The following is a 27,114-nucleotide window of genomic DNA, read 5'->3' as shown; positions in this document are numbered from 1 at the left end:
GTTTAACTTGGATGATTGGGATCAGCGTCCATGTCGTGCAAAGGAACTTTGAAAAAGATCAAGCAAAACAAACGGATATCAAAGACCACAATTCAGAGCAATCTCCAAAATTCTTTATCAGGCACAGAATCCAACAGTTACCCATCTAAAGGGTAATAACAAAAATGAACAAGAAACTTCAAAACTGCTTTGAATAGCTAATCCAACTCATCTATCCTGTTATTTTTGACGTAATTATCATCTGATCATATTATGTTATTCAAATCAGTAAACAATAAACAGCGGTATTACTCTATGATAATAGTTCAAAAATGCATCTACTCTTGTCAACGTAATATCAGAGCATTGCCTGTCACCAGTATTAAACGCCTTTTTGCACCTTAGGTTCGACAAAGCTGTTTGCTGCCGTCGATCCACGGCCAAGCATGGCCATTTCCAGTAAAAAATTACAAAAACACAACGCTATGTCAACTTTCCGTTAGTTGAGCGCATTAGGTTCGTGTTTTAAAGGGTTGCGAGTTTTCAACAAGAATTATCAAATCATCAAATTGGATAACTAGAAATTTTGCTTCTCGGCCCTTTGGCCAGGATGTACCAACTCAACCAACGTCCAAAATCATTTGCATAAAGCGTGAACCGAATTGGTGCCCTTGCTTTGTTGAAACGAGCCTAAAGGTTGCAACAAACTTACTAAATAAGTGATGTTTTGGCGTCCTTGATTGGCCGTTTCTGAAAGTAGTTTGTGCGGGACATTTTGTTAGATGTTTTAGATTTCTGCACCGGTATACTTTGTCTTTTTGGTATCAAAGGTCTTGCAGTGAGTGACACCAGCAGTGAGAAAAGGAGAGAGAAAAACGTGAAAAGAATAACGGAAGAAGAAAGGCCAAAGTGAATTGAAACATTAATTTTCAAGCAAATCGGGCTCTCGAAAAAGCTTCAAACAGTCGCTATTCGCGATTTTTAAAAAATACCTTAATATTTTGTGGTATCCCCATCACTTCTTGCGATTTTGGCCAATATCGTGTGTTATATTCCTGTTACAGTCGGTAAATTCTTGCTTCACATTCCTGAAATGATTAAAAATAAAGCAGACCATCTAAGACCGGCCTTTTTTTCTGAAATTAGTACTGTATTTCCAATGATTCAGCATATGAATGAAGCAACTCTCTCCCGTTGGCGTCACCGTTGCGTGATTGTAAGCCTTTCCAACTTTCGTCTGGATTTAGTCTTGCTTACTGCAACACGTGGCGCGCTGCTTCATTTACGTGCAGGTTTTAAACAAAATTTATCTACTAGAAGTATCTACTGCTGCAATACGTGCATAGCTGAGCGCTAGCTAAAAATTTTCCAACTTAACCGAACATTAAGTTGCGTTAGCACAACGCGCTAACTCTCGCAGTCTAGTCCGGTAGTTTCCTAGGGCCGGGGAATGATTTCCTGCCTGCGCTCTCCCCACTCAGTCTTTTTGCCATTTTAACAATTAGTTTAAATAGTAGTAGTTCAGTAACTGTGTCAGTGATTCCAAAAATGGACTCGCCTTTTTCACACAAATGACTTGACTTTTATACCGTTTCCGGTATATTTTCCAATTGTTTGCCAGCTCAGCGAGCTACCAATGAATGACTCAATGTTTAAAAGTGACCTAATCTCAAAATCCAAGCTATGCAAGGGTCACCAAAAGATCGCTAAAACAGCAACCGATATTCGCTTTCATTGCAAACTTTGTAATGAGACGTTTAAACGAAAAGCAACAAACCACCAAAGTACTACACTCTTCACATACCCAGAAAATGTCCTCCATCAATCTTTTGGCACACAGGACGTTTAAACTCTCACCAACGTGGACGCAAAAGTAGAAGCATCACAAAACGCGGTTAAAAACTGAAAGGAATTACACAATTCTGCAAACAGGCGCTACGAGCTCACTGGATAATCACCCATTCGCAGGGGTGACACTGATCTATCTAATTTATTGTAAAACTTCTCTTTCTCCACGCCTTCTTAATTCGCGCTTATGGCAAGAGCGGAAAAAGGCCTTTCGTTCTCCTCTATTGGTTGAGCCTCTGATCTGTCTGGATACAACGGATGTCTTCAACATCTTGATCACAAACTAATCTTTAAGACTGTGGTTGTCCAATATGGATTATCAAACTTGTCAGATCACTCTATGAAACGTGCACTACCACCTCTGTGAATACTGAGGACAAAACACAGTGATGCAAATAAATTCGAACGTAGTGTAAACCAAGGGTGTCAACTGATTACAATTCTTTTCAACTTTGTAAAGGATCCTCTGGTCACAGCTGGGTTAACACCGGTTTGCTGCAGCCCGGGATACATTGATGACCCATCATTGGTCATTTTATATACTGACAAGGCCGCTGATGTCACGAAAATTGAAGAGATGGCTAAAGATTTGGGTTTTATGTTCAAACCGAAAAAGCGCATTTGTCGAAACTTTCCAATCTCTGTTGAAAATGGAGGCAAACATAACCATGGTAAGCGAGGAAAAAGCGAGCAAAAATTTCTGTGTACTACTACAATTCCCACACTCCTTTGTGGAAAAAAGATCTTGGTAGTTTTCAAAAGACCTGGTCTATCACGCATGTTAACAATAATTCTAAACTCTGCATTGCATACACCGAGATTGAACGTGATATCGATAACATTTCGACTGCCGGAGAAATTACACGTTCACAGATCCAGCCTAGTTCAAGCTATAGCTACGCGATCTAACCAAGAGGTTCCTTGTTCCCGATTTACAGCTAATGCCTACATCCAATTCAAAGAACGTACAGTGGATCTGGATTACCAGATCTCACCCGCTAAACGCAAAGCTGAAGCTGCAAGCCCTTGTTGGTTCGCTTAACCTCTCAGATGATCTGAGGATCTACATACAAAAAGCCTCCATTGAAATGAAACAACAGAACAATTCGTGACGACGATGCTACATTGGAATAGAGGTTACCTGTGCGAAGGTAAAACTCGAAATGCTTGGGGTAAAACTCAAAAAAAGCTATGAGAAGATTGTCGTCGGCAATACCAGAGCCTTTTATTTGTACGCTTAGCCCAGAATGATGCAGAAAAAAATTTTGAGAAACATGCTCAACGCTCCTGATCAGGAACGTTACTGCAAGGCATTTAGCAGTAACCCGATGAACATAAGAAATAAAGCTTTCACACGAAATTTTGCGACTGGCGTTATATCCACAAAGCACGGAGAAACCTCGTCCCTGTACGCACCACCTTCACTTAGGATGGTAGGAAGCCCAAACCTGTCCTGGAGGCCAGGGCGCTTGAGACAGTGGTTCATGTTACGAACAACCAATCCACTCACCGGAAACAGACACTTCAACGCCAAAAAACAGATCAGATTGGAAATAACCTCGTAATTTCTGTATTAACCTCGTAAGACGTAATTTCCGGACACCAAAAGCACAGCAGTTCGGTAATCTACACGCAGACTATTGTTTAGGATGAATCAAACCAACGAATCTTCATTAAAGTTTCAACCGATTGTGCCAAAATTTGACAAAACATCAGTACGTACAATTCAAGTTGGTGCGCTATGAAGTATTTCACGACAATCTGTATGCGTGCTCCATACAATGACATAGAAAAAACGACGAACGAGATATGTATGAAACCTATCTCGACCACTGCAATACGCACAGCGCGGAAAGAAACGTGTAGAGCATATTACAGGAGTTCACCGCTTTTATATTTGAAATCTTCTGGAACATTCTATCACCGGTGAAGTAACTCCCACAGCTTTTATTCAGTTAGGATTCAACCGCTCTGATCTTAAATTCTCCGTAAACTATGCCTTGACTTTCAGTTCTACAATGTATCCGATATATAACAAACACTATTGTATGCTCATTTGTCATTCATTCTAATATCCTACACGTCGGGCGTTGCCTGGCACCAATTTTGATGGATTTTGATCATCGGATCCGAAAAGGAAGCTTGTCCGGTCCTACACTACCACTGGTTACGGTTCATTAAAGTCAGCGAAACCCTTAGGTATGTGCAAAAAGAAGCAATATCATTTCGTCGTATCTGTTCTAGGCTGACTAATCAACTACAATACCATGACCGTGCTCTCCAAATACTTGATTTAAATCTTGAGAGAAACTTATTCGAAGCTCTGTGAAGAAGCGGGTTAGACTTTAACAACAATTCGTCGCCTAGCTCAATGTTGTCCGGTTTGCATGTTGTTCGATAGCACTCAAATTACAGCCAGAACAAACCATATTAGTGAAAACGAGTCATGGTAATTAAATGTTAATCAAGAAATTATTTCTGTCCCCAATAAAACAAAATTTTGATATAACCTAGAATGCAGCGCAACAAAAACGGGTCATATTTGTTCAGAAACCGCGCTAACCGAAAAAAATGTATTTTTTGGGAAGAAAGATCTCACATTCGGTTGATAGATGCATGTCAGGTTCCAGGGGGCAGCTGATGCATCGCCATATGCGGTGAAAAAAAATACGCTGTGCCATTTTTAGGTTAATTGAACGCATTAGGTTAGTGTTTTAATTGGTTGTCAGTTTTCAACATGAATTCCAGAATCAATAACAAAGTAACTGGTAATCATCGCTTGTCGGCTCTTTGGCGAAAATCAGGTCGCACAAACTCAACATCCGCTCAAAAATATTTGATTAAAGCAGCTATCGAACCCTCTCACGGGGAGCCTCGCTCTCTTGAAACGAGTGCCTTAACTGCTGAGCTAAGGCGACTTGCGGAAAGCGAAATCTATGTCTAAAGTTCTTGCATTTTGCTATTTCAATTGAATAAACCAGGAATAGCTCAACCTTACATATTTAACTCGCTTAGTTTCTTGGTTATTTCACTTTAATTTGCTTTGCTGGTTTATGTGATTCACACAAATCCCTCCCGTTGAGTCGGCTTGGCGTAATCGCATAGAAACAAGAGGTATTTGACCCTATCTCAATTTCCACCCCATTTATTGCATCTCCCTCCACGTTCCTTTGACCTTCGCGGTTTACCAAACTTCTACATCAGCTAACCTTATCTCTTGAAAACGAATAATTCTGAATATTTAAATTAAAGAGCCGTTAGAAACGGTTCATTTCCGGAGTGAATGGCCAGTTAACTGCAATGGTTGCATTTTTCCAGTGACACAGCAATCCTACGCACGGGAAATTATCAGAGATGCCCGAATAAGACTTTCAAAGAGTATTCAGGATGTCGAATTCTGATGTACTACATGTGGAGTCTTATCGTCGCAGATGAAAACCTTAACCTCATCAAGCAATTCCGGAGAACGCCAGTTGGAGAACATTTTGGAGAACGCCAGTTTCTTTCAACCTACAAACGTCAACGCAATAGAACAAATCAGAACAAAGAAGGACTTAAGTAGCCATGCAAGAATCTGCCGAGAGAGCTCCGAGATTGAATAGTTCTGAAAGCCTCACCCAATTTCTCCAGGCATACAGAAGAGAATCGGAACGCGAAACAGTTGAACAGCGAGCAAACTAGCACTCGTCAGCAAATGTATCGGCAATAAAAACTCGTAGCAAGGAACAACCACAATTTTGCATTGCTAGAAAAAGAATTCCGAATGCAGCCAAAAAAAACCGGAAAACCTGAAAACAAAAGTGGTATCAGCGAAGAGAACATGTGTATCAATCCGCAAATGGTTTAGATGAATCATGAAGAAAAAAACATCCACTATAAGTAAATCTAACGTCATGAATTTTGGCCGGGCATTTGGAAAAACATTAATGCAAACCAAAGCTCAGAAATCATTCGAAAATCTCCAGGAAGGCAATGGCCAATTTACGGTCAAGCAGACAAATTGATTGCGGCATACCGTCAACGCGGATCATTACTCAGAGGAGTTAAAGCAGATCGATTCCCCCGTCTCACTGTGACACCCTTTCCTGGCCGATGTACCCCAAAAAAGTAGAACTTCTGAGGCGGCTCCTCTTTGAACTGAGCGAAGTGAAGAAAGCACTGGTGCCCAGCGAACCAGAACTAGGCCCTGATGGCTGGACGAAAACATTTTGCTCATAAAAAGGCGTTCAGTGGGAATTAATTTGAAGGACTACACCGAATCGCATGCACTGGTTAAATCATGGAAGTCCTTTTTTACTATGCTTATCTTCAAGATGTCAGGTGAATACCAACAGGTAAAAAACTGATTTTTAAATTCAAACCTATTGCATCGGCCAACCTTAGTTATCGACTACTCACGTCAAACCTTGCTATGCGATGATCGAATTGGTTTGGTTTTAAATATACGAAGGAGTTCTTTGGTCACAACAAGCCATAATCAATGGCAAAGATGTACGCAACAATTCCTTTCTAGTGCATTCTGCCCTGCAAACTAAGAAATATGCTGCATTATTAATTTGTACGATTCGTTCAACAGTGTGTCATATGGGTTCCTGGTAAGCGTGCTGAACTAAGCGGATGTCCTCATTGAATATCTAGTCTCATTAACGATCTTTATAGTGAAAGCACTTCGGTCACAGTTATTCAAGCTAAAAGAGACCTTTACGACTCAATTCACATCAAGAGAGGTGTCAACAAAAGCTTGACCCATGTCAACAAAACTCATAACTTCTACACAAACCCCTAGTAGATGCTGCTTCCAATGCATGTGCAACTGTGTTGGCACACATAGATGATTTTGCAATCATTTTCAACGGTCACACGATGCTCAGGGGGTAACCTTATGTACCCGTGTTGTAGCCAAGCACCAACAATGATATTAACAATGCCAAAAGAGGCTCCATAAACATTGGTTTGGCTCCATAAACATTGCTGCGCACAAAATATTGCCAGACAACAAAGTTCGCGACTGACAAATGCTTTTCTGACAAAGTCACGTGTTTTAAAGAACACAATTTTGGTGGCTGCTAGCCTGACTTCATCATTGAAACATCCACGCACAATTTCATCGCTGGTGTGAAAGTTCGAAAATAAATTATTTGACACTGGAACAAAATTTACGACGAAAACATAACAAAGTACGAACACTTGCGGAAACCATTTACAAGCGAAGAGACATCAACTTCTATGGAAACCCTACAGTTTGGATGCCTAAGTTCAATATGAGCATGTGCAACAACCCCTAAAAGAATGCTACTTAATCAACGCAATCTAACCCAACCCTAATTGCCATAGCACATTTGATCATTGATTGTTCAGTTGTTACAGTGTGTTAAATTTCTAAACAAACCATATTGGTTAAGAATTCTTTATTTTGGTATGTCTGTTTGTTAATACATTACCATTACGGGCCATGACCACTCAAAAAAGAAATCCGAGAAGCGTGAAACGGTCATTACAGAAGTCAAAGAATGCGCTAGAACAAAAACGCAAAAATGGTCAAGCAAATATTTTGCACAAAAAACACGCGTTTACAATAATTGCTTCAAACTTCGTTCCAGGACAATTAATCACCGCATTGCAAACGGGTGGTAGCTGTAAAAACCTTTTCCGATAATTTTGAGAGTGTCGAAGTCAGAGTACGCGAGTCTCTGTCTCTTGATGCGTAGGTAGTTGCTTTCCTTCTTGTAGTGCTCTTTCCTCCTGTCCTCCTTCTCCTCCTCTGTCAATCCACTCAGCTGCATCTCGTCTTCTAATGCCCGCAGCCTCTTGTCACGCTCCACCTAACACAATATCCCATCAATAATAACATCAGTTAAATTATTTTTAGTACTATTTGATCAACCACTACTTCAATCTCTACTTACAATATTATAGTAAAAATCTGTCCCTTTTAGATTATTAATTTCAATTAGCTACGCATATTAGCAACCACTAAAGCTTCACCGCGAACAAAAAAATGAGTGTAAAAATAATTCTTCTATTTTCTGCAATATTTTAGTTATCCTGTCATTAAATGTCAACAACGTACATGATCATTGCAATATTTTAGTCATCCTGTAATTAAATGTCAACAACGTACATGATCATATACTTTCAAAGATTTTAAATTTCCGATAAAGCAAAAAGCAGTACTCAAGTAATGGCTAACCCACTAATTTGAGGGTACCCAAATCCTTTTTATGTTGGCCTTTCACTATATCAACCCAAAAAGACATGTAAACAGAAGACACCGACCTGTCCCTGTTTAAGGTTGTAATGATGCAACTCCAACGCTGCTTTGAAGTCATCTGGCGTCGGTGTTGGCACTGTTCCACCGCCCCCTAAAGAACTATTGCCCCCTCCGCCAGTCTGTTGCTGTCTGGGTGAAACTCCTGGGGCCGTAGCCGACCCAGCACCATTTCCACTCGTCATCTCGCGCAAGTTGCCAAAACAATTCTTCAAAAACTTCACGTTGACAATTCGAAGATCGCAAGTTTTATGTTCATTACTTTGTCGAAATGTCCCGGTCGGTAACTCCTTATAACGTTAAGAGATTTTGAAACCAATAAATTTCAATAAATACGCATATAAGTCAATAAAATCTCGGAAGAAAATAGCTAACAGATCCTTTCAAAAATCACATTCATCAAAATTAAGCAGAAAAAATGTTCTGCGTCGTCGATTTCATGTGTTGATAACTTCCCCTTGTTGAAGAACTACCGATATTGGCTGTAAGAAAGAATTAAGTCCTGGGCTCCATCCGATAAAGAATTGTAATATTGTGTTGAGTAGTAATAATGAGTTCAACAGCCTACCACTTGACTTTGAATCGAGATAACTTTGTTCAAAGACCAAGCAACCACCTTTCAAATCTAACTCATGTGTTAACTGTTTATCACTTATATACACAATGCCAGCAATCTGAAAAGAACATCAACAATTGGTTAAGTACTTTCACAGATGTTAGAGTAATTAATCACACGTTTACGCCACATGTTGACAATGAATTGTTCAAACCACTCTAAGTTTAATCAAGTGACCGGACTAACTGATTTGTAAGGCAGTTTCAAATATTGCAACACTACTGAATTTGACTATTGATTGGTAGCCTCTCTTTCGAGTGATTAAAATGAGACAAACTGTTTCAGCGCAAAGATCACTTTTCGGAACTTCTTTTTCTGCTGTTTGTCAAAGCGCCCTCGAAAATGTCATGATAGGACAATGTCATGATGTTTTCAGTTATTTCTAGGGCTAGAGAAAGCCATTGATACTAAGCATAGCCGGCAGATTGCCGGAAAATAGCCGCGATAGACGCTTGTGGCCTTCCATGAATTGAAACAACTAAAGAGATTAGATAGACAGATCGATCAACAGTCCTTTAATAGACCACTCTTTTTGTGTTAGCTTTGGACTTTCATTTTTATGAGACACATAAGCTCTATAATGAGAAAGCCCTAATAGGGCTTTTCAAAATTAGGATCTTTTCCGTTTGTGTTCCCTCAGCTTAGTGGGCGCATATTATTTGCACCCCTCAGTGCACGTGCAATATTTTTTACATAATGACTTACTATGTAATGGCATGTGCTCTATAACTGAGGGGCGCATAACGTACTGGGGGCACAAACGTAGATCCCAAAATTAATATTCAAAATCAAAAATTCAAGACTAATAATCAAGAATTAGGGCATATATATTAGAAACTATTTAGATGCACACTATTGACCTTTACCAAGTAAATGTTCATAAAATTTAAAGTTCCATAAGTGAGCTCAGAAGTCATTTGTTTGAGTGAGGTAAGTAATTGAAAAAGTCAATTCCAAGAAGTCAGGGTAAGACGAAACAAAAATCTGTTAGACGAAGTAAAAAAACATAGGACAAGTCCTGAAATACAATTCAAAGAATTGAATGAAAAAGTTAAAAGTACTCTACCTGACCAGCAGATCAATTGAACAAAGTCAGCCAGAACACAAACAAAATCATCTCAAAAAATTGAGAAACTAAAACAATCAAACAAACTACAAAAAAATATACTAATTACTAAAACTTGAAGTTTTTTCCCTTAGGCAAAATCTCATCCCTTTAAAAATACATGTTTCAAAAATATCTTCAAGACCACTTTTGTTTTTGAAATCGGTCCAGTATTATATCTGCATGACCTGAAAAAATTCATTGGCCCTTGAAGATCGATTAACTCAAAAATGACCGAAAAATATAAAAAATGAAATCAATTGCAAAATTTATTAAAATTTTGCTGAAAATTGTGGTATTAATATCTTCAGAATCATTTCTGTGTTTCTAGAGGCTATCCATTAACCCAATCCCAAGCATTAAAAATTAATTGGCTCAAAGAATGATAGGCAATAAATTTTAGCAAAAATCTCAAAATATAGCAATTCGTTCTATTAAAATGTTGAAATCCGTTCAATTACCCCTAGCAGCTATCTAATGACATATTATCATCACCTGGATGAGGTTAGCTGGCTACTGAGGCAAGAAAAATTGAATATAAGACAAATGTTTTGTCAAAAAATTTCTAAAATTCGAAAAACTAAATTGTTGATAACAAAACCATTGAAGCCAACAACCATGCAGTAACTTTTTATCAGACCGTCAAATAGATTTTCTGGCACTTGAGAATGGACAAATAACAAAAATTAACAAAAACTTTAGGAAACCTTGAAAAAATTGCAAATTTTATATTTAAAAAATGCCAAATTTCGAGACATTAAACTGTTGAAAACCAATCCATTATTACTACAAACCATGCAGTGCCCTATTGTCAAACCACAAAGGACATTTCCTGGCCCCTGAAGCTGGAAAACATCAAAAAATGACAAAAATTTTCAAAAAACTTAGTAACAAAACATATAGCTCATAAAATGGTCAGAACAAGTTATTTTGTCTCGCAAAAAGCCTTCATCATCATTTTTTCAAACACTTCAACGTAAGACTAAAACAAAAAATATCGAAAAAATCACAAAAAACATGAAAAATTGCAACATTTTGAGCCCAAAAACTCTTAAAAATGACCTTTTAATCTTTAATTAAGGCCATAACAGCATCTGCACCACTCTAAGCACTTGAAGGACTACTAAAGCTCCATTTGCGCCTCTAATGAAACTTAATGCCCGCTGGGCTTTACCTGTTTATCCCGTTTTGAAAGATCAGTGAAAAATGTGTGAACATCTTGAAAAAACACAGCGCCCCAATACAATTCAAATTCTTTGAATTGTAAAAATTGGGAGCGCTATAATTGCCACCTGGATTTGAGGACGCGGCTATTAATAAACATTGCCCATAGCTGGAAAACAGACTTGCGTGCAGCAGAAAAATGGTAGCAAGATACATAAAAACAGTTGATAAAGAAAACACCTATTTTTAAAAAAGCTGTTTTCTGCTATTTTTCCAAAAATTCATTAGGTCACAATATATTGATCACCATGCTGTATTAATAACACCATTAATTCTAAAGGAGTCTTTAAATAACCTTGAAAATGTATACAGCAACCTTATTTTAGTATAAAAAGTCACTTAGAAAGTGCGGTTAATTCATTTATAATTAAAAAAAATCTTAAAAACCTATCACGCAATTCAGTTTAAAACAATTTTTCAGGTTAAAAAAGACATAACGCACACAGAAGCTGCAAAAGAGCTGCAATAAAAGATGAACAAAATTGAGCGTTTGAGGTTTGCAGTGTAAAAATTAAAAGGAAAACTTACCGTCAGACGACGAAACAAAAGAACCAGAATCGGAGGAGTAAAGCTACGCTCAGCTTAGGGTTTCGCAGCTATAATGCAGAAGTTTTACTATGCAAACTTAAGAGATGGTCTAAGAGGTAAATGGTTCAAAACTTCGACTTCTAAACATCATCGACTTGTATTTAGAAAAGAGATGAAAAAATAAAATAAATGTTCTTAGAAGTGGAAATAACTACGTGAAGTGAATCAAGGTACAATATTGTGGCCCTAACCATGACGATTATGTAAAAATTATTTATAAAAAAATGATTGTTCTAAAATATCAATTACAAAATTGTTAAAAAGAATCTAAAAGCAGATTGCCGGCATAGCTGCGAAAGACTAAAGTCGCGTGCCGTATAATAGAGATGCAAACAGATACAGATAAAAGTCGAAAAAGTTATCGAAGCCGGCCCAGGAGCAATGTAAAAATCATTCACCGATACATCAAAAAGCTTGTTAAAATTCATTCCACAGATGCTTTTTATTATAGTGACCTATATTAAACATATGAGTTTTATTTGACCTTAAACTTAACCAAAATGAACTTCAAGTGCAAAAGTCATTGAGTGAGGTAAGTCACGTATGATCATAATCTAATCACGCAAATGAGCTAAAAACGATGGCTAAAGCATTAGAATTGACGTCACGCGCGCAAATGTTTATAGCGAGACGAAGGAGTCATTTAGAAAATTTGACATTTTCAGCTTTGCTGTGTGAACAAAAGTAAAACGAAAAGGAGCGTCAGACGACGAAACCAAAAAACGTAGCCGGAAGAAAACACACTTGAAACAGGTAGTTTGCAAAAAATGTATTAACAAATGACATACAACTTTGTAAATGGGTTGGTAATGAGAAATTCGAGGAACGGGAAAGAGATGACGGACAAAATCGAAAATTAAAAATCTCGAAATAATAGTCTTCAACAAATTCTAAATGCAATTTCAAATCAATTAATCTGAGAAAATGTTAATTAAGTTCCCTCATAAATCAGTAACCCAGCCAATAATTGACGGAGGAGTTCTAAACCACAATAAAATAACAAAGGAAAAAAAACCTGGAAAAATATGAAAATTGTTTAAATTACTTTACTGAAAACTGCCCTGCTTATATTTTAAGATTCTTACCAAAACTATCCAGCTAAAACTTTTAATAGTTTTTTCTGCTAGACCGGTCACTCATCTAAAATGCAGGAGACAAATATCAAACGACTAGTAGAAACTTCCAAGATAAAAACCAGAAGAAATTTGTGAAATTGATTTTATTGCAGATGTGCCATGTCTTGCCATACTTGCAGTGTCACCTCGTAGTAGTAACACCTACAGAAAAACTATTAACTAAGAATTGATTCAGAATAGCTACAGCGAGAAGCGTAAGATCAGAAAAAGACATTAAAAATAAAAACATCAAGTCGGAAAAAGTGCCCAAATTTGGCCTATTTTCAATAAAAACAATCGAGAAAAATTATTAACGAAAATTAAAAACCACCAAAACTGCTAGAACAAATGATTTCAACCGCAAAAATCTGCAAATGCTATCAAAAATAGAAACAAAATGCGAAAATTGCTAGAAAAGCTTGAAAATAAGACAAAACAAAAAAAGCTGCAAATAGAATCTTAAGGTAAAATTTGCTTCAGATGGTCAAAAGTTCTTCCAAACACACCATAACTAAAATAGACAATTGTGATAAACACTTTTGATAAGAAAATTGGAGTTCAACCTAAAAAAACTGCTTTAAAAATACGCACGTGACCAAAAAATTTCACTCGCTTAGCGAAAATTTTGTAACACCCACTTTTCTCGCTCTCTCACAAAAACAATATGAACAAAACCAATATCTCTCTTCTTTCTGCTCTTCGATTTCTTCAGCCGTTTGACCGCAACACCACATTTTTATATGAAGCATTCACTTTTACATTCTATTTTAAAACCACTCCACGTTATCGATCAAAAATAAGTACATATTTAAAGCGATCACGGCTTAAAAACAAAAACAGTCATCTTCCTGCCGAAAGGTGAAAAAAAGGAAAAAAGATTACACAGCTTTGAGAAATCAAACACTCCACAAAAAACTGTCAAACTTATTAAAATAGTAATTAAAAAACAAATATTCATTGATCTTCAGAGATTAAACGTCAAAAAACAAAACAATTTGCCATAACACGATATACCACTGGCTGTGCACAGAAAGAATAATTCAACGAATTTAAACCAAAAAGAAAAATTAGAAAAAATGGACAACAATTGCAAAAAATGGATTAGTATATGTATAATTTTATAAGACAAAAAACCTCACGAACAAAAAGGCTTCAATGCAAAAATTGCCCAACGAACGTTGCCATATACAATGATTTTTTTTAGGAAAACTCTGAGATCCAATAAAGAAAAAACTAAGGAAAAAATTCAAAAATTAACATCAAAACTGAGAAATATGTGCCCATTTTACTCCTGAAAAGAAATATTAGGCTCTGCAAAACACTGGTATCAATTTCAGAAAATTACGTATTAATGCAGCAGCGAAAAACCATCTCTACAAAAAACAAGAAAAAAAACAACCAAATGGACGATAAAAAAGCTGAAAACGGTAATCTTTATGCTCCGGTCTTCCAAAAACATTTTTCAAAGACAAAAAGTCATTCACGGAGAGCATGATCAAAAAACTTCTCTCGCTTAGAAAAAATCTGTTCAACAGGATATTTTCTCACTTTCACTTTTTGTTAAAATGCCGCAAGAAAAATACTTCGTGGAAAAAACCATGGCTAGAAGAATTCAGTAAACGACTAGAGGAGACGTCTTTTTGAAAGTATTAATTTTAAAATCAATTGGTATCTACTAAAATGGCCTCTAGAAACAAAAAAATTGAGTAAAAAAAAAAAAATAGCCCATAAAACCAACTGGACTAAAAAATTACAGTAATCCTATGTAAAGAACATACCAAAATTTTTGTACGAATTACAGACATCAAAACTCGCGAGCAGCAAAAGTCAAGCCATGTTGCGCTCCTTAAACTTTATTTTTGAAAAATTTTAATACTGCGAGAAATGGCCAAGAATCGTTACAAAATTCATTAATTTCCGTAAGTTCTCGCAACCAAATTTTACGCTACAAAATAAAAACAGTAATCAATTGGTAATAAAATAAGCTTTGCACATTAGTTGTCACATCCAATCACAATGAACGCGATATAAGTAAAAAAAAATGAGCAACAATTTAATCAAATCGAAATTAATCAAGAAAAAGACTTAGAGACAGAAAAATATTAAAACGCAAAATATCGTATATTAAAAAAACATGCCCTAAGAATAATCGCAAGCAAAGTGTCGTTCAAAATTTGGAAAAATGAAGCTCGCCAAAATCACAGTGCCATATTATATTAAATGAAATCAATTGCAAGCAAAAACTAAAAATTCGTAGAAAAAAGGCAAAACTTATTAGTTCAAATCGTCAATTTACAATTCAATAAAGGCGGGGCGAATAAAAATATAGGTCTTATGAAAAGATTAGACAAAAACATGCTAGAATGCAGAAAATGCATACCTTGTGAAAAAGATAAACAAGGAAAACCTAATGCACAATTTCTGAAAAATCAAATTAAAAATTAACTTGGAAAGTCCAATTAAAAACCAAAATAAAGAAAAAGTAGAAGCAATCCAGGTTTTGAAAAAATTACCTAGCCATCTTCTTCACTCCATAAAAACGATAACAGCTCAATTGCGAAACAGTAAAACTATTGAAAAAATGTGTAAAATATGGTAAAAATTTTCACCGAATTTTAAAGAGCTATTTTCAAAAGCAATTCAATTAGCAACAAAGCGAAACCACAAACACCGCTGGTAAACCAGAAGACTTTTTATGGTAATTGAACTCAAGTTACCAACAAAAAACATAGAAAACTTTATTAAAAACCGCCAAAATCAGATTAGTATGTGCACAATTTTACAAAACAAAAATACCTCGCGTCAAAAAGAGGCATCGAATTTAAGAATTATCAAAAAGACGCAACCATACTTACTAAATTGATTTTAAAAAGTCAGCCCAAAGATCCAAAAATAAAGAAATTAATGAAAAGCAAAAAGTTGACAAAGCAATGAGAAATTTGGGTCGATTTTGCACTTGAAACGCAAAATTAAGCTTCCAAAAACAATGTGGTACCGATTTCGGATGGTTGCGTATTCATGCGGCATCGATCAAAGTTAAATTCTACAAAAAACACGGCTAAAAACTGTCATCTATATTTTACGCACCGATCTCTCAAAAACTCTTTTCAAAGTCAAAAAGTCATTCACTCACCGCAGCGCATGAACAAAAAACCTTCTCTCGCTGAGAAAAAGATAGTTCACATGACAATTTTACTATTTCACTTTTGGGTCAAAACGCCGCCTGAACAAATTACTTCCGTTAAAAAAACCTTAAGAAAACCAACTCTCATCTTCGAGTCGTTAAAAACCAAGAGCACTGCAATATAGCTCCAGACAGCTTTCCGCTTTGCAGCTATAATGAAATCAACCAGATATAATCTTTTTTCTTGATTGGAATCCAATTCTAATAAAAATTACAAACAAAATTGCATTAAAATGTTGTTTCAATCGTATATCGATTACGCAAGAATTAGGCTCAGTAAACAACGCGAAATAATAGTCAAAAAATTAAGACAACCAAAAATGTACCTCCAAACAGATGGTTATATATTACAACAACGGTTTCGCGCATATTTGACAACTTTGCGCTCTATAATACCGCTGCTGCAGCTTCTCGTTATTGGAACCTAAATTTTCTTACAGAAAAGATCATGAATATAACTGACTATCCCAAAAGGCAGGACCTCTATCAAGACTTTTCCATAAGTACCTCGACTTTGGAACAACGAATTCTCAGAACTGTGATAATTAGCTCATATATAAGCTTAAAATCATATTCATACACAGAATTCATTTTTATATCTTCGGCATTTCAAAAATAAATTAAACATTGAGGGATTATAAGAGAGTTAAAACCCTTACATTAACAAAAAAAAACTTATAAAATTCGACACCATATATGCAAATTAATTAAATGTAATGAGAAAACAATATTTTACTGATTAATATAATCAAAATCTGTTTCACATTGTGCTAATGAAGTAATTATCATCTGTTCTGCTCCATCTGTTTGGTCCTCTCTGCCACTAGGTGGTCAAACGTGACAAGCAAGGTTGTTCCTTTGTGCCAATGAACAGTCACTGTACACGGAAATCCAGCACCAGTCAGGAATGCTTAAACACACGTTTTATTTAAGCGCTTGATTACAATTTATTTACAATAATACACTATGGTACCAAAAAGCTACGTACACCTAGAGAGTTTTTAAAAAATGCCGCAAACATCAAATCATAAAACATTCTGAGCTCATGTCAGTTCTCAAGTAATGAGTCATTACGCTTTTAGACTTTCTAATATCTAGTAGACGATTTGTACAGATTTTACACAAGTTTGTAACCAAGTCTGGAGTTGACTTCTCGACACTTTTGCTTCCAAATTTTGGATCTATTCTGTTTTGGCCCCCAGTGCTTTTTATGCCCCAGTTACAAATTATATATTGTTATATAGCACGTTACTATGAAAAAACATAAACCGACAAATTTCGGGAGCATTGCTCTTCAACGACAGGCGAGGCAGTTTAATTCTTTCTTCATGGGCGCAAAAAACCATTCCCCCGCGGGATTCGAACCACTAAGCTCCGGATCCGTGACCTCAAGCACTGCCATCAGAACCTTACTAGTAGTATGAAATAGGGGCATAGAGAGAGAGGGGGGTTATCATTCGATCCTTAAACATGTGAGGTTAGGGGGTTATCATAGACGGGAGGGTATTAAGAGTTTACGTCACGTTAAACCCAAACATATGCCAGACAAAGCCATAAAACTGGAACTATTAAACAGAATTCAATTCAACACGGAAAACAATGCATAGAAAGCTAGGCAAAACCAAGGAAATAAACTGTTCAAATTTAAGCACCGAAACCGGACAAAATTAAACACCAAAACTGAACACACAACTTTACAACGACTTTTTTTCTAATTAATACAAAAACTGAAGATTAAGGGATTTTTGCCGGAAAATTATTAACAAAAAGCGGCTGGAAATTGTTTAAATTATTTATCTTCGCTTTAAAATTTTTTGCGGTGGCTCTTCAAAATCACTACTACTGGCTTCTTCGGCCTCAAAGTTTATGAATGGGTTACTGGCACTAGAACTCTCGTCCGAACTGGCATCAAAATCGATCAAATCGTCACTTTCGATATCCGATTCTGTTACTGCCTGGGCTGCAGCAAATCCTGGGTCGGGTGGCTGCCAAGAGCTAGGTGCAGAACTTTGAGCAGCCGTTGAGGATGTTTGTGAGACAACGAAATCATTATCCCATTCTGGATCGGAACTCAAACACAGATTTGAATCGAAACTGTTATGATCCCATTCAATATCTGCGTTATCCCAGTCAATATCATCAATTCCACAGTCGAGAGCTTCATAGTGTCCGAATGGGAGAGTATGAATGCCGTCTGCTTTTATAAAACATTTGTTGTCAAACGCTGACAGACAGATTTTATTCGAGGAGACGGTCTGTAGAATATGATGGTCCGAAGTTATTCGTGTGTTTTCGGACCTAAAGACGTTGCCAGTGTTCAATGTTTCAAGGAAGTCTTCATGACGCAAGCGACGTTGGGTAGCCCGCGTGACACCCTTGGCGGAGAGCTTCCCACAACCTGAAATAAGAGGTTTGATGTTTACCATAACAAACGTAGCTAAGTAACTACAACGGTACTATTTGAAAGGAACAAGTAGGAGTTCTTACTTTTGGACAGAATTGAGTACCGCTTGGGTTTCAGGCAAACGAAGTCTGTGATGAAGTCACCGGCGAACTCGTCCTTGAACTTCAACACTTTTCGTTTGTTCTGATTGTTGAATAAGAAATGGCTGGTTGGATAGTTCGAAAAGTCAAAACAATCCAGCACTGCTTGGGGTTTTTTGGAGAGCTCTTGATAGAAATCTGCACACTTGACGGAATACAGCAAGCTGTCTGTATCGCTATAAAGTAGACGGCACTCAAAGTTGGGCCGCATCACTTTGAAGTGAAAATGGTACATCTGATATTTCGCCAAGTCCAAAATTGAAGCGCCTACTATTGTTGGTGTATTCCAGTAGATTTTTTTTAGGACGAGTCGATAGTGCAGCTAAGTTTTCTCCAAAGATAATATAGCGCTCAAATTCGAATTTTGATATGGTTGAAAGTGTAGACTCGGCATCACGACGAATAACTAACTTGTTTCGGCGACGTTTCGACTCACAATTTTTTCCATACACAGCAATATTCATTAATTTATAAAAATTTTCTTCAAATTTGTTCGTTGCCAGCTGACGTTTTTGACTATTTAATGAACTGTAGGGAGCAAGCCACTGTTCTTGTCTAAATTGTAGCACTCTATATAATTTTTTCACTATCAGGCCAAGATCCACAGAGTTTTAGAAGTTTGTAATGAACAACGTATTTTTCCTTGTCGAATAAAGTCTGCAACAGTTTCTTCACTTTAGAGGTAGGTAGATTATGTTGCTCTTTCAACTCTATCTGATAGTCACTCAACCATGCGTCTTCGACAAAATCTTTCGTGGGAGCTAAAGGGAAATCACGGTGGTCATCATGCAGGTGGGTTGGGTAGGACAAGTCCACTTCAACAAAGTACCCCACTTCAGCATCATCGGGCGTGTTCAAAATTTCGCTCAGGGGGATATCTCACCTCAAAATGTAATCTGCTATTGGTAATTTGTCTAGCTGCATAACACCTCCGTAGAGGTTGTTCGCATCCGCACAAAAACCAAAAACTGATTCCTTGGATGCGTCATAGTTATCCAGATAGCAATTGTTTGCAAGAAATCGTCTCTCCTCGTACACTGAAGTAACTCCTCCTCTAACAGCTGGCTCTATGAGATCGAGATGCTCACGCTCCGTCAAAAGTTCAACTTCAGCTTTACAAATTCTCAATGACGCCTCTTTGGCCATGTTTGGTAAAGTATAAAAGTGCATACAATCCAACTTGTATGTTTTGAAACTCAACTCTCGATGAAACTCGCAGACGCATGCCAACAATGCACAGTCCAATTTCAGATACCCATCGTGATAGTCTTGAAGAGTACTACAGTGCAAAATTTCCCACATCTTTTGTGCATGTTCCAATTCTGTTTCATTAATTGAAACTGTGCCACCTTCGAGAGTGTTACGCCATTTTTCGAGGGGTGGTAAAGTTGTGTCTAAAAATTTGCTTCTATCACTTACATACGAGTACGGATAATGACCTTTTTGTTTCAACAGCTCTAAATCTGAATCAGAAATTCCCGGGAACATCGAATTGAGAATACCAAACTGATCGGTGGGTAAAATTTCGGTCAATTTTTCCAACGAGCTGTTCATCATTTTATACGAATCAATAAATCGCAAATATTCGTAGATTTTTTTCGTTTTTCCTTCATCCGTCGTGATAGTTTCAATCAAAACGCCAAATGTCATGGAGATGTATTTTTCGTCTGTTGCTGGAATGACTTGAACGGTAGTTGTTGGTTCGCATTCGTTAAGTGTCAAACAAATATGATGTAAATCATAGTTCTGAATATTGTGCCCGACAACTGGAATGAAGTTAACGTAGCGACGAGCTCGGTTGCATTTTTCATGAGCCCAACCAAGGAATTTACCGCTAAAGTGACAGTGGTCTAAATCGATAGTACTCTCTGGGTCATCTTCGACATCGAAATCGTTCTCACAAATCCAGCACTGTTTTGCTTGACTTTTGTTGAGCAAATTTCTGTTGCCTCTATAGAAAGTGTGTTTGTTCTTTTGTTTGTGGATATCTCGAGCTAGGTCATGTAGCATTCAAACAAAGTTTTTCATGCAGTCTTCCGAACTGTCTACATGATGAAAAACTGGTGTTGTTGATTGATGATCAATGACTGTTAATGCAAAGCTGCAAGGCTCATGTCTTTCGATGGCTCGTGTATTTGCTGTGTTGCTGGGACCGGCACAACTCGCAACTGGTCGTAGGAAAGATTCGAAATCGAAGTATATCACTAGAGGTACAAACAGAGTAGCCGAAAGTTTTGAAAATTTGTACATACTTTGTTCAGGAGAGGGCATTTGAATAACAGCTGGTGCATTCATGGAGCATGTCTGTAAATGTAGGTTGTAGCATTCGAGTCCATCTCTACACAACCAAAAACAGTTACGACAGAGTCGATAGCAGAATCGAAACAATGTTACGCACATAGCAGACAACTTTCACCAGGTCTGTTATAAGTACGTAGTGATACCGGTCACACTCATATAGGAGAAGAAGGAACATCACAAAAGAACACTCATAGTTAGAAACTCGGAGGGGGTATAGCTGACCTTTCTCGTAACCAAAGACATTCACCTGAACATTGTTCAACGACTCAAACTCCTTCATATAGTCGAAACCCATGGGCATTTCAAAGTCACCCAAAGGTTGTTCAAGATTGCTGTATGTGTCTGGTGAAGTTCTTTCAGTATTAGAATTTCTACCGTAACGTTCGAGGCTGATATTGTTATGCAAATGATAAGCTGCAATGTAGCAGTATTTGAAACAGTTTTGGTCGTTGTGATTCCTTATATTAAGAAGACCGCGACAATTGACGATTTTCACAGGCAGAGGTAAGAATGAAGAGCCATTTACGGGTCTGTAGCGTGCAAACTTTACGTCCAATTTGATAACTTTTTCCAAGATCCAGCCACTTCCTGATGACGCAAATGTTGCCAATACTGTTAACATTTTATCCACCATAGTCCAGTACGTTTCGTCTGACATTCCATCATTGAGCACTGGTGTCATGATTGAGTTTGTGTAAATTTCAATACGCTCGTCGTCAGTAGAGCCATCCTCTTCACCTCGATGAGGTTTGAGCAGTTGAACTTTTGCGCAAAATTGAATTTTGTGAGGTCCGTTGGATAACTTTTTACGCACCAAGTTTCCGATTCGAGTTTTTTCTGCTAACATGAATCTAGCAAGGTCTGTATTCACTTCAGCGTCGTTGTTTTGAACAACTTCGAATGTTTGAAGTCTTCCACCGAAAGCTGACTCCGTTGGTGTATCTCTCGGTAGGAATTCGTCACCGAATACGGGAAGCCCATGAAGAGAACTCATGTGCTGAGCAAACAAATGAACGTTGTTGAAGCCTAAGTAACAAGTTCGACAACAGTTGGTGAATTTGCCATGGCATGTTCGCATGTGCTGCTCAAGCAGAGACAATTTTCGGGCATTGAAAGTGCATAGAGAGCATTGAAATACAGGTAAACCAAGCTCGTCAGGATGAGCGCTGTTTTCATGCCTTGAGCGATTGTATTTGTTGCTGTATGTAGCAGAGCAATGTCGGCATTGGTGAACCATTTTTCTTGAGAATTTTGTTGAATTTCGAAGAAAATTGAATAAAACCGAATAAGAAACGAAAGAACAGTAAATGACGACCTGAACATAAATTCTTAAATTGAAATGAATTTTGGGCGCCAAGTTCAAATATTTGAAATACTCGAATTTGATTGGCTATTTTTGGCGCGCGTTCCAATTCGAAACTTAGCACAAATTCAAAGTTGATTTTTTGCCTAGGTGATTTTGCTAATGATTTTTTTTCAGGAATCAGCAGCAAGGTTAATTGCCCCCCTCATTTAAACAAAAAATATCGAAGTAGCTATGAGAAAAAAAAATGGAAAAAAACAATTTTTTATAATTTTTAGTTAATCGGTTATCAACTTTGATCTCTTCGTTTATTATGAAAAAATTTTTGCTTTGCTTCACAAAAATTGTCCAACTATCATCGATAAACAGTTACTTGACAGTTCAGAATGAAAAATCGAAAATCGTATATCCAGTTTTTGAGAACAGTCGAAAAAAATCTGACAATTTTGAAAAAAAATTTAAGAAAAATTGAAGATAACTTTAAAATTTAGAGAGTATGAAGAAGAGTTTTTTTCATGAACTAACGGCAAGGTTTATTGCACCCCTAATTTAAACAAAAAATATCGAATTAACAATGAGAAAAAAAAATGGAAAAAACAACTTTTTATAATTTTTAGTTAATCGGTTATCAGCTTTGATCTCTTAGTACATTATGAAAAAAATTTTGCTTTGCTTCACAAAAATTGTCCAACTATCGTCGATAAACAGTTACTTGACAGTTCAGAATGAAAAATCGAAAATCGTATATCCAGTTTTTGAGAAAAGTCGAAAAAAATCTGACAATTTTACAATTTTGAAAAAAAATTTAAGAAAAATTGAAGATAACTTTAAAATTTAGAGAGTATGAAGAAGAGTTTTTTTCATGAACTAACGGCAAGGTTTATTGCACCCCTAATTTAAACAAAAAATATCGAATTAACTATGAGAAAAAAATGGAAAAAAACAACTTATAATTTTTAGTTAATCGGTTATCAGCTTTGATCTCTTAGTACATTATGAAAAAATTTTTTGCTTTGCTTCACAAAAATTGTCCAACTATCATCGATAAACAGTTACTTGACAGTTCAGAATGAAAAATCGAAAATCGTATATCCAGTTTTTGAGAAAAGTCGAAAAAAATCTGACAATTTTGAAAAAAAATTTAAGAAAAATTGAAGATAACTTTAAAATTTAGAGAGTATGAAGAAGAGTTTTTTTCATGAACTAACGGCAAGGTTTATTGCACCCCTAATTTAAACAAAAAATATCGAATTAACCATGAGAAAAAAAAATGGAAAAAACAACTTTTTATAATTTTTAGTTAATCGGTTATCAGCTTTGATCTCTTAGTACATTATGAAAAAAATTTTGCTTTGCTTCACAAAAATTGTCCAACTATCATCGATAAACAGTTACTTGACAGTTCAGAATGAAAAATCGAAAACCGTATATCCAGTTTTTGAGAAAAGTCGAAAAAAATCTGACAATTTTACAATTTTGAAAAAAAACTTAAGAAAAATTGAAGATAACTTTAAAATTTAAAGAGTATGAAGAAAAGTTTTTTTCAGGAACTAGCAGCAAGGTCTATTTCACCCCTAATGTAAACAAAAAATATCGAATGAACTATGAGAAAAAATTGGAAAAACAATTTTTTTATAAGTTATTAGTTGATCGGTTATCAGCTTTGATCTCTTAGTACATTATGAAAACTTTTTCTTTGCTTCTCAATTACTGTCATACTATTTAAAATAAACACGATCAAGCTTGGTATGATTGTATGGGTTTCCTTTAGCCAATAAAAATCGAGCAAAAATATTCAATTGAACATGATCGAACACGCTTTTATTACAAATTACAAGTTAAAATGTTTTTATTACAAATTACAAATTAAAAGTTTTTCTAGCAATCGAAAATATCCATCAAGGACTGCTCTGGCCTTCGCTTCTTGGGGGCTGCACCAACTTGAGGCGTCTCAGAGCTCTGTGGCGTTTCGAATTGATTTTCGCTGATTTCTAGCAAGGTCTGTATTCACTTCAGCGTCGTTGTTGTGAACAACTTCGAATGTTTGAAGTCTTCCACCGAAAGCTGACTCCGTTGGTGTATCTCTCGGTAGGGATTCGTCACCGAATACGGGAAGCCCATGAAGAGAACTCATGTGCTGAGCAAACAAATGAACGTTGTTGAAGCCTAAGTAACAAGTTCGACAACAGTTGGTGAATTTGCCATGGCATGTTCGCATGTGCTGCTCAAGCAGAGACAACTTTCGGGCATTGAAAGTGCATAGAGAGCATTGAAATACAGGTAAACCAAGCTCGTCAGGATGAGCGCTGTTTTCATGCCTTGAGCGATTGTATTTGTTGCTGTATGTAGCAGAGCAATGTCGGCATTGGTGAACCATTTTTCTTGAGAAGTTTGTTGAATTTCGAAGAAAATTGAATAAAACCGAATAAGAAACGAAAGAACAGTAAATGACGACTTGAACATAAATTCTTAATTTGAAATGAATTTTGGGCGCCAAGTTCAAATATTTGAAATACTCGAATTTGATTGGCTATTTTTGGCGCGCGTTCCAATTCGAAACTTAGCACAAATTCAAAGTTGATTTTTTGCCTAGGTGATTCTGCTAATGATTTTTTTTCAGGAATCAGCAGCAAGGTTAATTGCCCCCTTAATTTAAACAAAAAATATCGAAGTAGCTATGAGAAAAAAAATGAAAAACAATTTTTTATAATTTTTAGTTAATCGGTTATCAACTTTGATCTTAGTTCATTATGAAAAAATTTTTGCTTTGCTTCACAAAAATTGTCCAACTATCATTGATAAACAGTTACTCGACAGTTCAGAATGAAAAATCGAAAATCTTATATCCAGTTTTTGAGAAAAGTCGAAAAAAATCTGACAATTTTACAATTTTGAAAAAAAATTTAAGAAAAATTGAAGATAACTTTAAAATTTAAAGAGTATGAAGAAAAGTTTTTTTCATGAACTAACGGCAAGGTTTATTGCACCCCTAATATAAACAAAAAATATCGAATTAACTATGAGAAAAAAATGGAAAAAACTTTTTATAATTTTTAGTTAATCGGTTATCAGCTTTGATCTCTTAGTACATTATGAAAAAATTTTTGCTTTGCTTCACAAAAATTGTCCAACTATCATCGATAAACAGTTACTTGACAGTTCAGAATGAAAAATCGAAAATCGTATATCCAGTTTTTGAGAAAAGTCGAAAAAAAAACTGACAATTTTACAATTTTGAAAAAAAATTTAAGAAAAATTGAAGATAACTTTAAAATTTAAAGAGTATGAAGAAAAGTTTTTTTCATGAACTTACAGCATGGTTTATTGCACCCCTAATGTAAACAAAAAATATCGAATGAACTATGAGAAAAAATTGGAAAAATAAATTTTTTATAAGTTATTAGTTGATCGGTTATCAGCTTTGATCTCTTAGTACATTATGAAAACTTTTTCTTTGCTTCTCAATTACTGTCATACTATTTAAAATAAACACGATCAAGCTTGGTATGATTGTTTGGGTGTCCTTTAGCCAATAAAAATCGAGCAAAAATATTCAATTGAACATGATCGAACACGCTTTTATTACAAATTACAAGTTAAAATGTTTTTATTACAAATTAAAAATTAAAAGTTTTTATAGCAATCCAAAATATCCATCAAGGACTGCTCTGGCCTTCGCTTCTTGGGGGCTGCACCAACTTGAGGCGTCTCAGAGCTCTGTGGCGTTTCGAATTGATTTTCGCTGGTTTGTCGTGGTGTTTGAAAATTTGTGCCCGACAAAATGTTGCAATCAAATGCCTGCTCTCCGTTGCTCACTGAAAAATGTCGTTGAAAACTGAGCCCTGCGAAAAGAGAAGGACTCGGTGTTGGAGTAAATGAGGGACTGGGGTCAGGTGCAGGCGTTACTGGTGCACTCAAGGGAGTGTTACTGTCTGAGATTCGGGTGTTGACTTGAGTCCCCCACATATCAGCCAGGTCATCGCATGCCTGATGAACTCCAAGCTGATTTTCGCACAGAGGAATGCACTCGCAATCATAACGATAAAATATTCGCCTGACTTCGTCTGTCAAGGTATCAACATCGTGATTTTCGAAAGCAGGCGTAGTTTTGGGTGGCAATAACCCACCCGAAGTAATAATGCTGCTCTCAAAAGGCTCCGTTTTGTTAGGTAGAGCTGCAATTGCATTGATAAAGAGTTTTGGAATTAGACAATGCTGGTATACTGTCCAAATTTCTCCTGCTTTTTTCTGTTGAATCAAGACGACAAAATTTTCGTACAATGTCTGATAAACCAGTGTTCTTTCACGAGAAATTGCAGATTCAGATAGAATTTTTACAGACATTATAACGATCAAAATATAACACTAGTTTCAAGTAGAGAGTGAAATTTTTTAGCAAGAGGAACCAAAAGGTTTCAAGTAGAGATTGACTGTTTAGCAAGAAGAAACAAAGGAAATGAACGCAAAAATTTTAGTGGTGCAAATACGTTTTCAACACACCACCGATCTAGGATCACATTTGTTTTTAATTTCTATTTAATATAACGTAGAAACCAAGTTAACTTTGCATTGCATTTCTTATCTAGGTTAACAACTGTTTTGAATTACTAATACTGCACTATCCCACTAAATTCAACGTTTAATTCACGTCACACCTAGGGTCACATCTGTTTTTAATTTTCATGTATTATAACGTTATAACCAGGTTGAATTAAATTGGTTTCAATTCTTACCTAGGTTAACATCTGTTTTGAATTTTCTGCACGTTCACGCTAAATTCAACCTGTGGTCGTCACACCTAGGGTCACATCTGTTTCAGTTTTTGTGGTACCACCAACTATTTCAGGAGTGAAACCTTATCTAAGGTCACATCTGAAATTAATTATGCAATCCAATGTGAATGCGAGAGACAGAATCAAGTGCGCCATAGGCGTACTTGACTCTGTATTCACATGTCATCTGGATTTAATTAGACAAAATGACTACACTGGTTTAATCCCAACTTGCCACCGCCATTAAGCTGAATAGTTTGAATTTTG

General features: G+C 36.4%; 2 protein-coding genes across 3 annotated transcripts in view; both read right to left on the bottom strand.

The window, feature by feature from the left end:
- Positions 1-8,809, bottom strand: part of LOC142342560 (serine/threonine-protein kinase tricornered-like) — a 68,898-nt gene extending 60,089 nt beyond the window's left edge. The window contains exons 1-2 of the mRNA XM_075393932.1: positions 8,104-8,809; positions 7,472-7,649 (exon numbers count right to left, since the gene is read on the bottom strand). Coding sequence (XP_075250047.1) covers positions 7,472-7,649; positions 8,104-8,280 — 355 coding nt within the window. The 5' untranslated portion in view covers positions 8,281-8,809. The remainder of the gene's footprint in view (positions 1-7,471; positions 7,650-8,103) is intronic.
- Positions 1-27,114, bottom strand: part of LOC142342559 (AP-3 complex subunit delta-1-like) — a 365,254-nt gene that overhangs the window by 181,279 nt on the left and 156,861 nt on the right. The gene's annotated exons all lie outside the window — the stretch shown is intronic.

This window comes from Convolutriloba macropyga, chromosome 7 (genome assembly GCF_964194025.1).
Source record: "Convolutriloba macropyga chromosome 7, txConMacr16.3, whole genome shotgun sequence".
Classification (NCBI taxonomy): Eukaryota; Metazoa; Xenacoelomorpha; order Acoela; family Convolutidae; genus Convolutriloba; species Convolutriloba macropyga.
Note: the sequence above shows the minus strand (reverse complement) of the source record. Positions and strands in the feature narration are given on the sequence as shown.